Below are 12438 nucleotides of genomic sequence, written 5' to 3' on the forward strand. Positions count from 1 at the left end.
GGGCGTAGATCATAGGAAAGAGGAGAGAATGAAAAAATCATCAACTGCAGGGTGAGAAATTGGCACTGGCACTAGTCCTTGCCAAACTGCCCAATAGTTAAGGTATCATAAGGCCTAGTAGATATTTGCCATTTTTAGGGTGTTGCTATATATTATCATTATAAGGACTAGTGGACTAAAAATGTTAGTTTCTACCGCTGTCAAGCAGTCCCACCACCCTAGAAACTATGATAGACACACAAAAGTGTTTTCTGACACCAGTTCTAAAGTTAGTTTTTTTCACATCCCTTGATACAAATATGGTTAGGAGTGCAATATTTCTGTCAATATTGTTCCTGGCAACTGCATCAGTCCAAGGGAGGTAACTCACCTTCTTCTTCATGACGGAGTTGTCCTCCCTGTATGCTGCCAGCTGTTTCTGCCATTCCTCCACATTGGAGGTGCTCTCCTGCAGTGCTGCTGTCAGACGCGCGTTGTTGTTCTTCAGGGTCTGGAGCTCTACCTCCCACTTCTTAGCATTACTGGAACTGAAACAACGACACAGATAGTTCACAGCTACAGCCTGTACACAATCCATGCCAGATCAGGGCAGATCAGAGCTTGATAGCATAAGCATTGATCCATGAAGTCCAATTTCATTAAAATCAGATCTTAGTTCTCGCTGTCGCTAAACAAAGATCTGAGGACATCCCATTAAGGGTCACGTCAGAACGTCCTTTCATCAAACCAATCAGAGCGTCGCTTACCAGATCATGAAAGTGACAGTCGGAAGGTGTTTTCTAATCATGCAACCACGAAATATTTAACACAGAGTATTCAGAACGACAGTTACGTGTTTTATGATTATATCCATACAATCCAGAATATTCTTCTTATCACTTTTAATTTTTTTAATCGAGACTACGTCAAAATATGTTTCAAAGCGTAGTTGCCAGGTTGAAACTAGTGTCGTAAAGCTCGAAAAAGCTGCCTTCTGATTGGCTAATGTCTATTTCTTGTCAGTCATTTCATTGGTCGGTCAAAATTTTGCGAAAGGTCATTCTGACATGACCCGTAATGGGATCTCCTCGGATCTTTGTTTAGCGGTAGCGAAAACTTAGATGTGATTTTAATGAGATTGCATGAAGTCGGGTACAAGGACACGAAACCTGCCAGAGCACACAGCATTACCACCAGATCCTCACTTTCACTAAGCATCGGGTACTGGGGACCTCTTCTGCCCAACTGGGGTACAATGATGGAACTATTGATGTGAACACCAGATCCTCACTGCACAAAGGATTGAATATTTGGTCTGTTTTTCTTCATTATTTATTTGTTTATAAGTAAACGTCATCATTTCAGAGATATGTATGTGTACTTTGTCCACAGATATGAGAATGAAAAGTTCAAAAAAAGGAAGAAAAAAAGAGAGTTAAATATTATGCAAATTTTAGCAATCACCTAGCCATACCTGGGGACAAGATACTTCTCATATCATACCCATATGGGATTTGAACCTAGGTCAGCCGTGAGCAGCCACAGCTACCCCACTCGACTACCCAACACCTTTTATTACACTAGTCTCCAGATGCCTGAGACCCTCTCACCTTTGAGCAAGTGCAAGTTTGAGTCTGTCGTTTTCATACTTGAGCTGTGCCTCTGTGGCACTGGCTTGAGGAAGATTGTTGCTGCCCTGGGTGAACGAGTTCCGGCGCTCACGTAAGCTGCCCACATCACCCTGCTGCCAAATACACAACACATCCAATAACAACCTTGTCCTTTCTCAGAAAAGCTTATTTCCAAAGCTAAGAACATTCAGTATTCAATATAGAAACAACAACTCTTCATCAGAATATTCAGTGAAGGGTTTTTTGTCTACTCTGAATGTTTAACAGAAAATACAGCTATGACTACACTAATAATGGTTATATAAAACTAATAAATTTGTGCCTTATAAATTGTACCTATTGTTCAGATTAGAATAATTTCTTCTCGTACATTTAATGAATACCATTTATCAGAAAGGCATAACTGGAATTAATCATTAGATATTCATCAGACTTAGGTTACTGCTGTATGGCCATCTATTGATTAAAAGACACAAGGAAGGGAAGCAACTCTTTTAACCTTAGTTGAATTAACTATAGTAACATGGAACTGAGTTACAGTACTGTCTGTGCGTGATTAGGTCAACTGTCAAAATAGGTATCAATTTCCCAGACACCTGTTGCTGGACTAACAAATTTGTCTTTATTTAAGTAGAGAGACTCTTTTGTGTTTAATGACTTGGTCAGCAACAAATCAGGTCAATCTAACAGTCATCATGCCTTGACTATGTCAAAGTTGTAGTTATCAATCCATTTACCAAAGACGTGATCATGAATCCCAACAGGGTGACAAGCATGGGACACTGGGAACCTATTCTACACTGGAATCCCCCCACATGGAGACAAGCATGGGGTACTGGGGACCTATTCTACACTGGAATCCCCCCACATGGAGACAAGCATGGGACACTGGGAACCTATTCTACACTGGAATCCCCCCACATGGAGACAAGCATGGGATACTGGGGATGTATTCTACACTGGAATCAACAGGGAGACAAGCATGGGGTACTGAGGACCTATACTACACTGGAATCCCCTCACATGGAGACAAGCATGGGGTACTGGGGATGTATTCTATACTGGAATCAAGAGGGAGACAAGCATGGGGTACTGGGGACCTATACTACACTGGAATCCCCCCACATGGAGACAAGCATGGGATACTGGGGATGTATTCTACACTGGAATCAACAGGGAGACAAGCATGGGGTACTGAGGACCTATACTACACTGGAATCCCCCCACATGGAGACAAGCATGGGATACTGGGGATGTATTCTACACTGGAATCCACACAGGGAGGCAAGCATGGGATACTGGGAATGTATTCTACACTGAAATCCACACAGGGAGACAAGCATGGGATACTGGGGATGTATTCTACACTGGAATCCACACAGGGAGACAAGCATGGGGTACTGGGGACCTATACTACACTGGAATCCCCGCACATGGAGACAAGCATGGGATACTGGGGATGTATTCTACACTGGAATCCACACAGGGAGACAAGCATGGGCACTGGGGATGTATTCTACACTGAAATCCACACAGGGAGACAAGCATGGGATACTGGGGATGTATTCTACACTGGAATCCACACAGCGAGACAAGCATGGGCACTGGGGAGCTATTCTACACTGGAATTCCCATTGGGACAAATATGTGATGCTGGGGATCTATACTGTCCTGGATTCCCAAGAGAGAGAGTACCTTGGGATTCAGGGGCTGTGGTCTGTCTTAGGAATATGGTCAGTCTAGGTCCCCAGTACCCCATGCTTGTCACCCTGTGGGGGGGTCCTCAGAGGTATAGGTCCCCAGTTACCCATGCTTGTCACCCTGTGGGGAGTCCAGAGAGGTATAGGTCCCCAGTAACCCATGCTTGTCACCCTGTGGGGAGGATGGGGAAGTATAGGTCCCAAGTAACCCATGCTTGTCACCCTGTGGGGAGTCCAGAGAGGTATAGGTCCCCAGTAACCCATGCTTGTCACCCTGTGGGGAGTACGGGGAAGTATAGGTCCCCAGTAACCCATGCTTGTCACCCTGTGGGAAGTCCAGAGAGGTATAGGTCCCCAGTAAGCCATGCTTGTCACCCTGTGGGGAGTCCAGAGAGGTATAGGTCCCCAGTAACCCATGCTTGTCACCCTGTGGGGAGTCCAGAGAGGTATAGGTCCCCAGTAACCCATGCTTGTCACCCTGTGGGGAGTCCAGAGAGGTATAGGTCCCCAGTAACCCATGCTTGTCACCCTGTGGGGAGGACGGGGAAGTATAGGTCCCCAGTAACCCATGCTTGTCACCCTGTGGGGAGTACGGGGAAGTATAGGTCCCCAGTAACCAATGCTTGTCACCCTGTGGGAAGTCCAGAGAGGTATAGGTCCCCAGTAAGCCATGCTTGTCACCCTGTGGGGAGTACGGGGAAGTATAGGTCCCCAGTAACCAATGCTTGTCACCCTGTGGGAAGTCCAGAGAGGTATAGGTCCCCAGTAAGCCATGCTTGTCACCCTGTGGGGAGTCCAGAGAGGTATAGGTCCCCAGTAACCCATGCTTGTCTCCCTGTGGGAAGTACGGGGAAGTATAGGTCCCCAGTAACCCATGTTTGTCTCCCTGTGGAGTTTTGGAAGTCCAGGGAAGTATAGGTCCCCAGTAACCCATGTTTGTCTCCCTGTGGGGAGTACGGGGAAGTATAGGTCCCCAGTAACCCATGCTTGTCTCCCTGTGGGAAGTACGGGGATGTATAGGTCCCCAGTAACCCATGTTTGTCTCCCTGTGGGTAGTACGGGGAAGTATAGGTCCCCAGTAACCCATGCTTGTCTCCCTGTGGGGAGTACGGGGATGTATAGGTCCCCAGTAACCCATGCTTGTCTCCCTGTGGGGAGTACGGGGATGTATAGGTCCCCAGTAACCCATGCTTGTCTCCCTGTGGGGAGTACGGGGAAGTAACCCATGCTTGTCTCCCTGTGGGGGGTACGGGGATGTATAGGTCCCCAGTAACCCATGCTTGTCTCCCTGTGGGGAGTACGGGGATGTATAGGTCCCCAGTAACCCATGATTGTCTCCCTGTGGGGAGTACGGGGATGTATAGGTCCCCAGTAACCCATGCTTGTCTCCCTGTGGGGAGTACGGGGATGTATAGGTCCCCAGTAACCCATGCTTGTCTCCCTTTGGGGAGTAAGGGGAAGTATAGGTCCCCAATAACCCATGCTTGTCTCCCTGTGGGGAGTACGGGGAAGTATAGGTCCTCAGTAACCCATGCTTGTCTCCCTGTGGGGAGTACGGGGAAGTATAGGTCCCCAGTAACCCATGCTTGTCTCCCTGTGGGGAGTACGGGGAAGTATAGGTCCCCAATAACCAATGCTTGTCTCCCTGTGGGGAGTACGGGGAAGTATAGGTCCTCAGTAACCCATGCTTGTCTCCCTGTGGGAAGTACGGGGATGTATAGGTCCCCAGTAACCCATGTTTGCCTCCCTGTGGGTAGTACGGGGAAGTATAGGTCCCCAGTAACCCATGCTTGTCTCCCTGTGGGGAGTACGGGGATGTATAGGTCCCCAGTAACCCATGCTTGTCTCCCTGTGGGGAGTACGGGGAAGTATAGGTCCCCAGTAACCCATGCTTGTCTCCCTGTGGGGAGTACGGGGAAGTAACCCATGCTTGTCTCCCTGTGGGGAGTACGGGGATGTATAGGTCCCCAGTAACCCATGCTTGTCTCCCTGTGGGGAGTACGGGGATGTATAGGTCCCCAGTAACCCATGATTGTCTCCCTGTGGGGAGTACGGGGATGTATAGGTCCCCAGTAACCCATGCTTGTCTCCCTGTTGGGAGTACGGGGATGTATAGGTCCCCAGTAACCCATGCTTGTCTCCCTGTGGGGAGTAAGGGGAAGTATAGGTCCCCAATAACCCATGCTTGTCTCCCTGTGGGGAGTACGGGGAAGTATAGGTCCTCAGTAACCCATGCTTGTCTCCCTGTTGGGAGTGTGGGGAGTGTGGGGAGTACGGGGAAGTCTGGGGTCCTATTCTGCCCCTCCATGGGTCCCTCTAGGCTGACCACTGTATGACTGGGTCTCATACCGGTAATGAAGATAGGCTGTTGGTCCTCTGATGAAGGAACTGGCGGTGTTGGGACGGTTGTGGTGGGGAGGAGTTGTTGGCGTCGACGGTGCCGTTGATTTCACAGCCTCCTGACTGAAGTTGGTGCTGAACAGCACTTCTTGTCAGGTCCTTGATTTCTTTGAACTTCTCAATGAACTGAAAGACAGGCATAACAACTGAAGTGACCCTAGGACCATGTGTCAGTATAGTCAGGATAATATACTACACAACTTGACAGGGATAATCAGACTGAAGTGACCCAAGGACCATGTGTCAGTATAGTCAGGATAATATACTACACACCTTGACAGGCATAATAACTGAAGTGACCAAAGGACCATGTGTCAGTATAGTAGTCAGGATAATATACTACACACCTCTTGACAGGGATAATCAGACTGAAGTGACCAAAGGACCATGTGTCAGTATAGTCAGGATAATATACTACACAACTTGACAGGGATAATCAGACTGAAGTGACCCAAGGACCATGTATCAGTATAGTCAGGATAATATACTACACACCTTGACAGGGATAATCAGACTGAAGTGACCCTAGGACCATGTGTCAGTATAGTCAGGATAATATACTACACACCTTGACAGGGATAATCAGACTGAAGTGACCCTAGGACCATGTGTCAGTATAGTCAGCATTATATACTACACACCTTGACAGGGATAATCAGACTGAAGTGACCCAAGGACCATGTGTCAGTATAGTCAGGATAATATACTACACACCTTTTGACAGGGATAATCAGATATGTCATTCCATTTAAATATACACGATACATATTATGAGAGTTATTCTTAATTTTATGTTTCACAGACTTATTCCAACTTTTCCACACAAGGAAAGTGGAAATAAAAACAAAAATAAATAACTATGTCAATTAATCATTTATATAAAAGTCATTCTGCCGTGGTGTTAAACTGGCTTCTAGAATCACTGATAGTGATGTAGACAAAGAATTTAAATATACATAAATTCTTTATTGTGTTAGAGGGTCTATATTACTAGCGGGAGACATAATAAAGATAGATATTTATATGTTTAATTTATTTTGTGGACCAGCTGCTTTTCAGTAAGGGGGAGGGGAGAAGCCACAAGGACAGCCACAGTTCAAAAGCAGGCCTCGAAGTTTTTTACCAAGTAGCTATATGGCTACATATACTTTTTCCAGGTAGCCACTGGTAAAATCAAGAAGTCGAGCCAATATTGTAGGTAGCAAACAAAATTTGAAATTATCTTTTAAAGGCATTTTAATCAAATTCCTATCATAATATGTACAAGTCATCAATAGCTTTAGTCTTGGAATCGTATATTAGCCATGCATACTGAATTAGACATTCTTTGTTTAATTGTCTTTTCGCAGCAGCCAATTTTCATTTACTTTTGAATGTCACCAGCATGGACGTTTTTTTCCCCATGTCTTTGTTTGTGTCCATCAGCTCGGACAGCATCAACCATCACTGTTACTACTTCCAAAGTTACTGTCATCATCGTTTACACTCACAACTTTCAGTGCTATGATTGTTTTTTGTTGTGTGAAGATAGAAAAGTATTTTGCAGTAAAACAGAACGGTCTACGCATGTCAGAAGTTCAAACTCGATGCACTGCACACAGTAAAATTACTTAGCATAACAGAATTCTTGCAGTGCTTCATGGAGTTATTGGAATGTTCATTGACACAGACGGTGAGTGCAGTTATACAAGTTCCATAATGCAATTGGAAAAACTGGCAATTGAGAAAAACGGCGTGCAAATGTCATGTTATTTACTTCTGTCTACTAATGTGAAGCAATAAGATTCAGTTGCCACAAGATATTTTTTCAAGGTAGTCATTTGACGACCTCAGATTTTTTTGTAGTAAACAAACAGAAATTTACGTCGCATTGGCAACTATTTTAGTCGCAACTTTGAGGCCTGTAAAGCTATTTTTCAGATTTGGTTATGATACAAAAGATTGTAAAAATTTGGTAAAATATCCAGTTGCCATTTGTCTCTAGCAAAATCATTGTAATGGTTACAATTTTCTAAGAGAATGAAATGCACTTTAAGAATGGTTCCTGCAGCCTTAGGCTTCTGGTGGCGCAACTGCCGCCTGTAGCATATTTAGACGTGTTTCCCAAAATAAAAGTACACTCAGAGCTTCTAAGCATGCCTTGTACGACTAGTTTGCTTGGAAGAAGGGCATGTTTATTCACCATGTTAACTGAAAAAAAAAACTGTGGCCAAGATGCAAAACCAAATAGGGTGTTCTTCCTTCCACAGACTTGTTAAAGTAACACGGCTGCAAGTAATTACTCCTACAAGGGGACCTTCCTCAAGACTCGTTCAGTCATGGAGACATGCCGAGGGCAACGCCTCCCACTCAACAAAAGTATCCTATTATAAAGAAAGCGAAGGGCGACATTGAACTTGATGAGCGAGAGATTCATTCACAGTGTGTGGAGTTCTCATTACACTTCTAAATGTTTAATTAACTGAAAGAATTTAATGGAGAGATTAGGTTTATAGACAGAAGAATCTGCCAGTGGTGTTCAAATCTATTGTTTGCCCTGCTGAAAGTCCTTGCTTCCCCCCTAGGGACTTGCTGTTGGTGCCAAAGTGGTCATCTCAAAAATATAAAAAACACATATAATTTCTACAGAAGGATCTGCCAAATTTCCATAGTCACAAAGAACAGCTTTAGTGGTTGAAACTTGCTTCAGTTACCATAAAAAGAAACATGTCAGCATACTGATTTGGAATATTTATCTCAAATTGAAATAATTCATATCAGTAACTTGACACACATTCCCCTGACAGATGTATTTACTGTGGACATGGTGCAAATACTTTCACTCTTGTCCTAATGGCTAGCTATGTCCCCAATGTCGTGTGTAAACACACAGAGTGACCTCCCCTGTAAATACTCTCACTCTGTGAAGTCAAGAAGGTCCAGTGCTTCATTAACTCTTCAAACAACCAGCTTGACAGTTCAGGACTAAGACTGGCAACAGCACATCCCCAACAGAACAAGTTTCCTGAACAAACACCACTTACATTCAAAGACTACTGGTGGAAACAAATGGTCACTATCTGAAGCTAGCTTGCCGTTTGTAGTCAGGCCATTCAGACCACCTGTGTTTGGCCCAATGACGTGGGTTGGTGGGACAGTGGTTCAAGCATTTACTGATCATGCAAAATACCCAGGTTCAATTCCTGGTTTGGGTGTACAGGGGTGAGAACCTATTCTTGGTGTCCTCCATCACGTGATGTGAAACTCACCAAGTAAAATAAGACATACCGTATTTGACATAATAAGCGCCCAGGGCGCTCTCAAAATTAGAAATAGGGGGCTCTTATTAGAATATATATTTTTGAGTTCAAAAAGCGTATCTTTCGTGGTTTATGCTGAAATGTTTATAAACGACCGATATATTTTTCAAGAATTTAATTTCCCATAATTAAGGGTGCATATAACAAACGTATTATGCATGAATAAATAGTCTTGTGTACATTTATCAATCAGAAGGGGTGCTAATTGGGATTGTTCACTAGCCAGTATATTAGCAAATATCGTGGGCGCTTATTACGTCGAATACAGTACTTCATTTGGGTCCAGCAAGTGGTGGCATGTGGTCTTGTTAGGTATGTGACTTAGTTCGACTGCTCACATCTAGCTGTGAGTGAGTGAGTGAGTGAGTTTGGTTTTACGCCGCTTTTAGCAATATTCCAGCAATATCACGGCGGCAGTCACCAGAAATGGGCTTCACACATTGTACCCATGTCGGGATTCGAACCCGGGTCTTCGGCGTGACGAGTGAACGCTTTAACCACTAGGCTACTCGACCGCCCCACATCTAGCTGTGAATGGGTACATGGTCGGATGCAATGGTTACAGGCAGCTTGGGTTAAGGTGCATGGTCAAGGTTCACACAGGCTTGAAAAGGCCTTCAATTAAGGTCCCTTTTGAAAAGCCTTGATTTTCTGTGTCATCCTTGAAAAGTCTTGAACATCCAAAAAATAGCTTGAAAAGCCCAAAATGACTTATATATAATAGTATTATAATTCATGACAAAGTTAATCTATTTTAATTGTTGTTTGCGAAAATAATTCTTCCTGGAAAATTTGTGATGTTCATACCTCTTTTTAGGTTTTATGACTAATATATACATGTAGTATGTTAGAATTAAAAAATATTAACAGACTGAGGCTAATAACCAACCCAAAGAAGCCTTGAAAAGCCTTGAATTTTAGTGCTCCAGATCTGTATTAACCTTGCAAGGAGCTGATCCATTAATTATTATTAACTAATAAGCAACTAATTCTTATCATTCGCACAGTACAATAACAGAATATAGGTTTTAACAAGTGTTGGATATAAATGGTTAATCTGGCAATAACTGGTCACATATAAATCATGACCGATGAGTTAGATTAATAGTTTCACCACAACTGTCGACTACAATTGATCTTGAAAACATTGCAGAAGTTTCACAAACTCAAGAGCCACTGTTTGCTATACAGAGATTCTCCCTCAGAATTGACCACAAAAACAATGTGACTGGTCCTGTAATGCTCGGAGTTAGGACACCCCAGTGTCTGACAAATCAGGCTGTTAGAGCAGATGCAAATACAGTGACGACAAAAGTGCCTGTATCTTGCTATATTAGGATCAGTTCCAAAAATGACTTTCTATTTCTGTCTTGCACCATCAAGGGAAGTGGTTTTGACAATATATACTCCTCAGGAACAGAAGGTCCAAGTGCCAGGACTATTGTTTGTTTGGTGTGTAATGCATACAGCCATATGATGGCGGACTGTAAATAATCAAGTCTGGACCAGACAATTCAGTGATTCATATTGTGAACAACAATAGTGCCAAGGGCACTGTAGCTCCCCTGAATATGTAGTCAATAGTTTGAAAGACAGACTCCTAAAAAGGGAGCTGTCAGTATTACCTTAAAATCGTTTCTGTATAAATACTGAGGACTAAAAACTAACACTCAAATCTAATGTTTGGAACAAAACATGATGCATATGTTCAGGGGAGATGTTTACAGAGCCTTAGTATTTGAGAGAATTTAAGAGCATGGCTAAAATAAAGTCCAGCTTTAAAATATCCCAAAATATGGAACATATATGTTGAGCCGTACTACTAGCTACACATATTCCAACTTTCATTCCATTTTGAACAAAAATGACTGAATAATGATAATAGCTTTTTCAAAATGTGGCCATATTGAAAATCGAATTCGAGCATGTCTAAACTGAAAAGGTAAAATCAATGTCAAACTATAAAATATCTTGAAAAACGGAACATATGAACCCACTACTAACTACACATTATACCACATTTCATAAAAGTTTGAAGAGAAATGGACTTGTAAAGATACGGGTTAGAATAGGTCTTCAGCAACCCATGCTTGCCGTAAAAGGTGACAAGGCTTGTCGTAAGGAGCGACAAACAGGATCGGGTGGTCAGGCTCGCTGACTTGGTTGATGCATGTCATTGTATCCCAGTTGCCTGGATTGATGCTTATGATGTCAAACACCAGACAATCCAGACTTGATTATTTACAGACTGATGTCATATAGCTGGATAATTGCTGAGCGCTGCATTAAACAACAAACAAACAAATTGAAGAGAAATGGCTGAGTAATGACCAGAAGAAGTTTCAGCTTGCAGTGTGCAATTTAAAATTAAAAATAATGATAAAACTGGAACACATATGGTGAGCCTCACAACTAACTAACCAGATGAATTTCATTCCATTTTGAACAAAACATATGTGAAGTTGGACACCAGATGCCTGACAAACAGGCCATGCATGTCTTAAACTCACTTGACTTTCAGTCAGGTGAGCTAAAAATTAAAAAAGTCTTTTTTGGGGTGTATATCAAAAAAAGAAATCTTAAAAAATATCTTTTTTATGTTTTTTTCACACACAAAAAATCACACATAAAAACATGGTCCTATAGATACCCAAATAAAAAATGTACCTTGCCAAGATCGGCTTCTGTTGGAAAGCCCAAGCCATATACTGTATTTGCTCTTGCATCTGACCACTGGCCAAACTTCTGGGAGGTCTTGGTGAATGTCAAGTTGGGGGTGATGGTACTGTTGACAATAGCCTGGAACAACAACACAAGGCACACACTAAATACATGGGCTACACAAGCTTCCTGCACACGGGACACTACCCTCCAGCTTCAGGAGCTACTCCATCAAGTGTTATTCTAGGGGTAAATAAGAATTGACTTCATTATTTTGTGAAGGTATAAATGTATAAACGGGCGTAAAAACTGTGTATTGTGTATTGTGTGCGTAGCAGATTTATGCAAAGCGTGCAGGGACGTTCATAACATATAAAAACATTTAAGTCAAGATGCGACTGCTTATTTAATCATTAATATATGACAACTATGCGATAAATCGCACAGGACAACGCAGAATGAAGAATGATTGATGGCACGATTAAACATTGTTCTATCATGACTCATTTCTGGAGATTTGAACATTCACTTGCAACTTGATGATGTCGTAAAGGGGACAATGTTATTTGTGAGAGGGAAGTGTTGGTGAGTTGTTCCCAAAGATGTAGCTGGGCCACGTAGATTATAAACACAATGGCCGAACAATCAAACCCAAAAGTGGGACAGACATGACAATCGGTTTTGGGAGAAAAGGTACAGATAAACAACATGCAAATTGTGAAAATGTCCGGGAAATAACCAACTTAACACCCTGTTCATAAAATGGAC

General features: G+C 42.9%; 1 protein-coding gene across 4 annotated transcripts in view; it reads right to left on the reverse strand.

Annotated features, from left to right (window-relative positions):
• The window catches only part of LOC124122061 (homer protein homolog 2-like), an 84604-nt gene that overhangs the window by 15260 nt on the left and 56906 nt on the right, over positions 1-12438 (reverse strand). For all 4 annotated transcript variants that reach the window (XM_046485236.2, XM_046485232.2, XM_046485234.2 and 1 more), the window contains exons 3-6: positions 11677-11808; positions 5660-5836; positions 1590-1723; positions 371-527 (exon numbers count right to left, since the gene is read on the reverse strand). In XM_046485236.2, coding sequence (XP_046341192.1) covers positions 371-527; positions 1590-1723; positions 5660-5836; positions 11677-11808 — 600 coding nt within the window. The remainder of the gene's footprint in view (positions 1-370; positions 528-1589; positions 1724-5659; positions 5837-11676; positions 11809-12438) is intronic.

This window comes from Haliotis rufescens, unplaced genomic scaffold, assembly GCF_023055435.1.
Source record: "Haliotis rufescens isolate VD_foot unplaced genomic scaffold, xgHalRufe1.0.p SCAF_1, whole genome shotgun sequence".
Classification (NCBI taxonomy): Eukaryota; Metazoa; Mollusca; class Gastropoda; order Lepetellida; family Haliotidae; genus Haliotis; species Haliotis rufescens.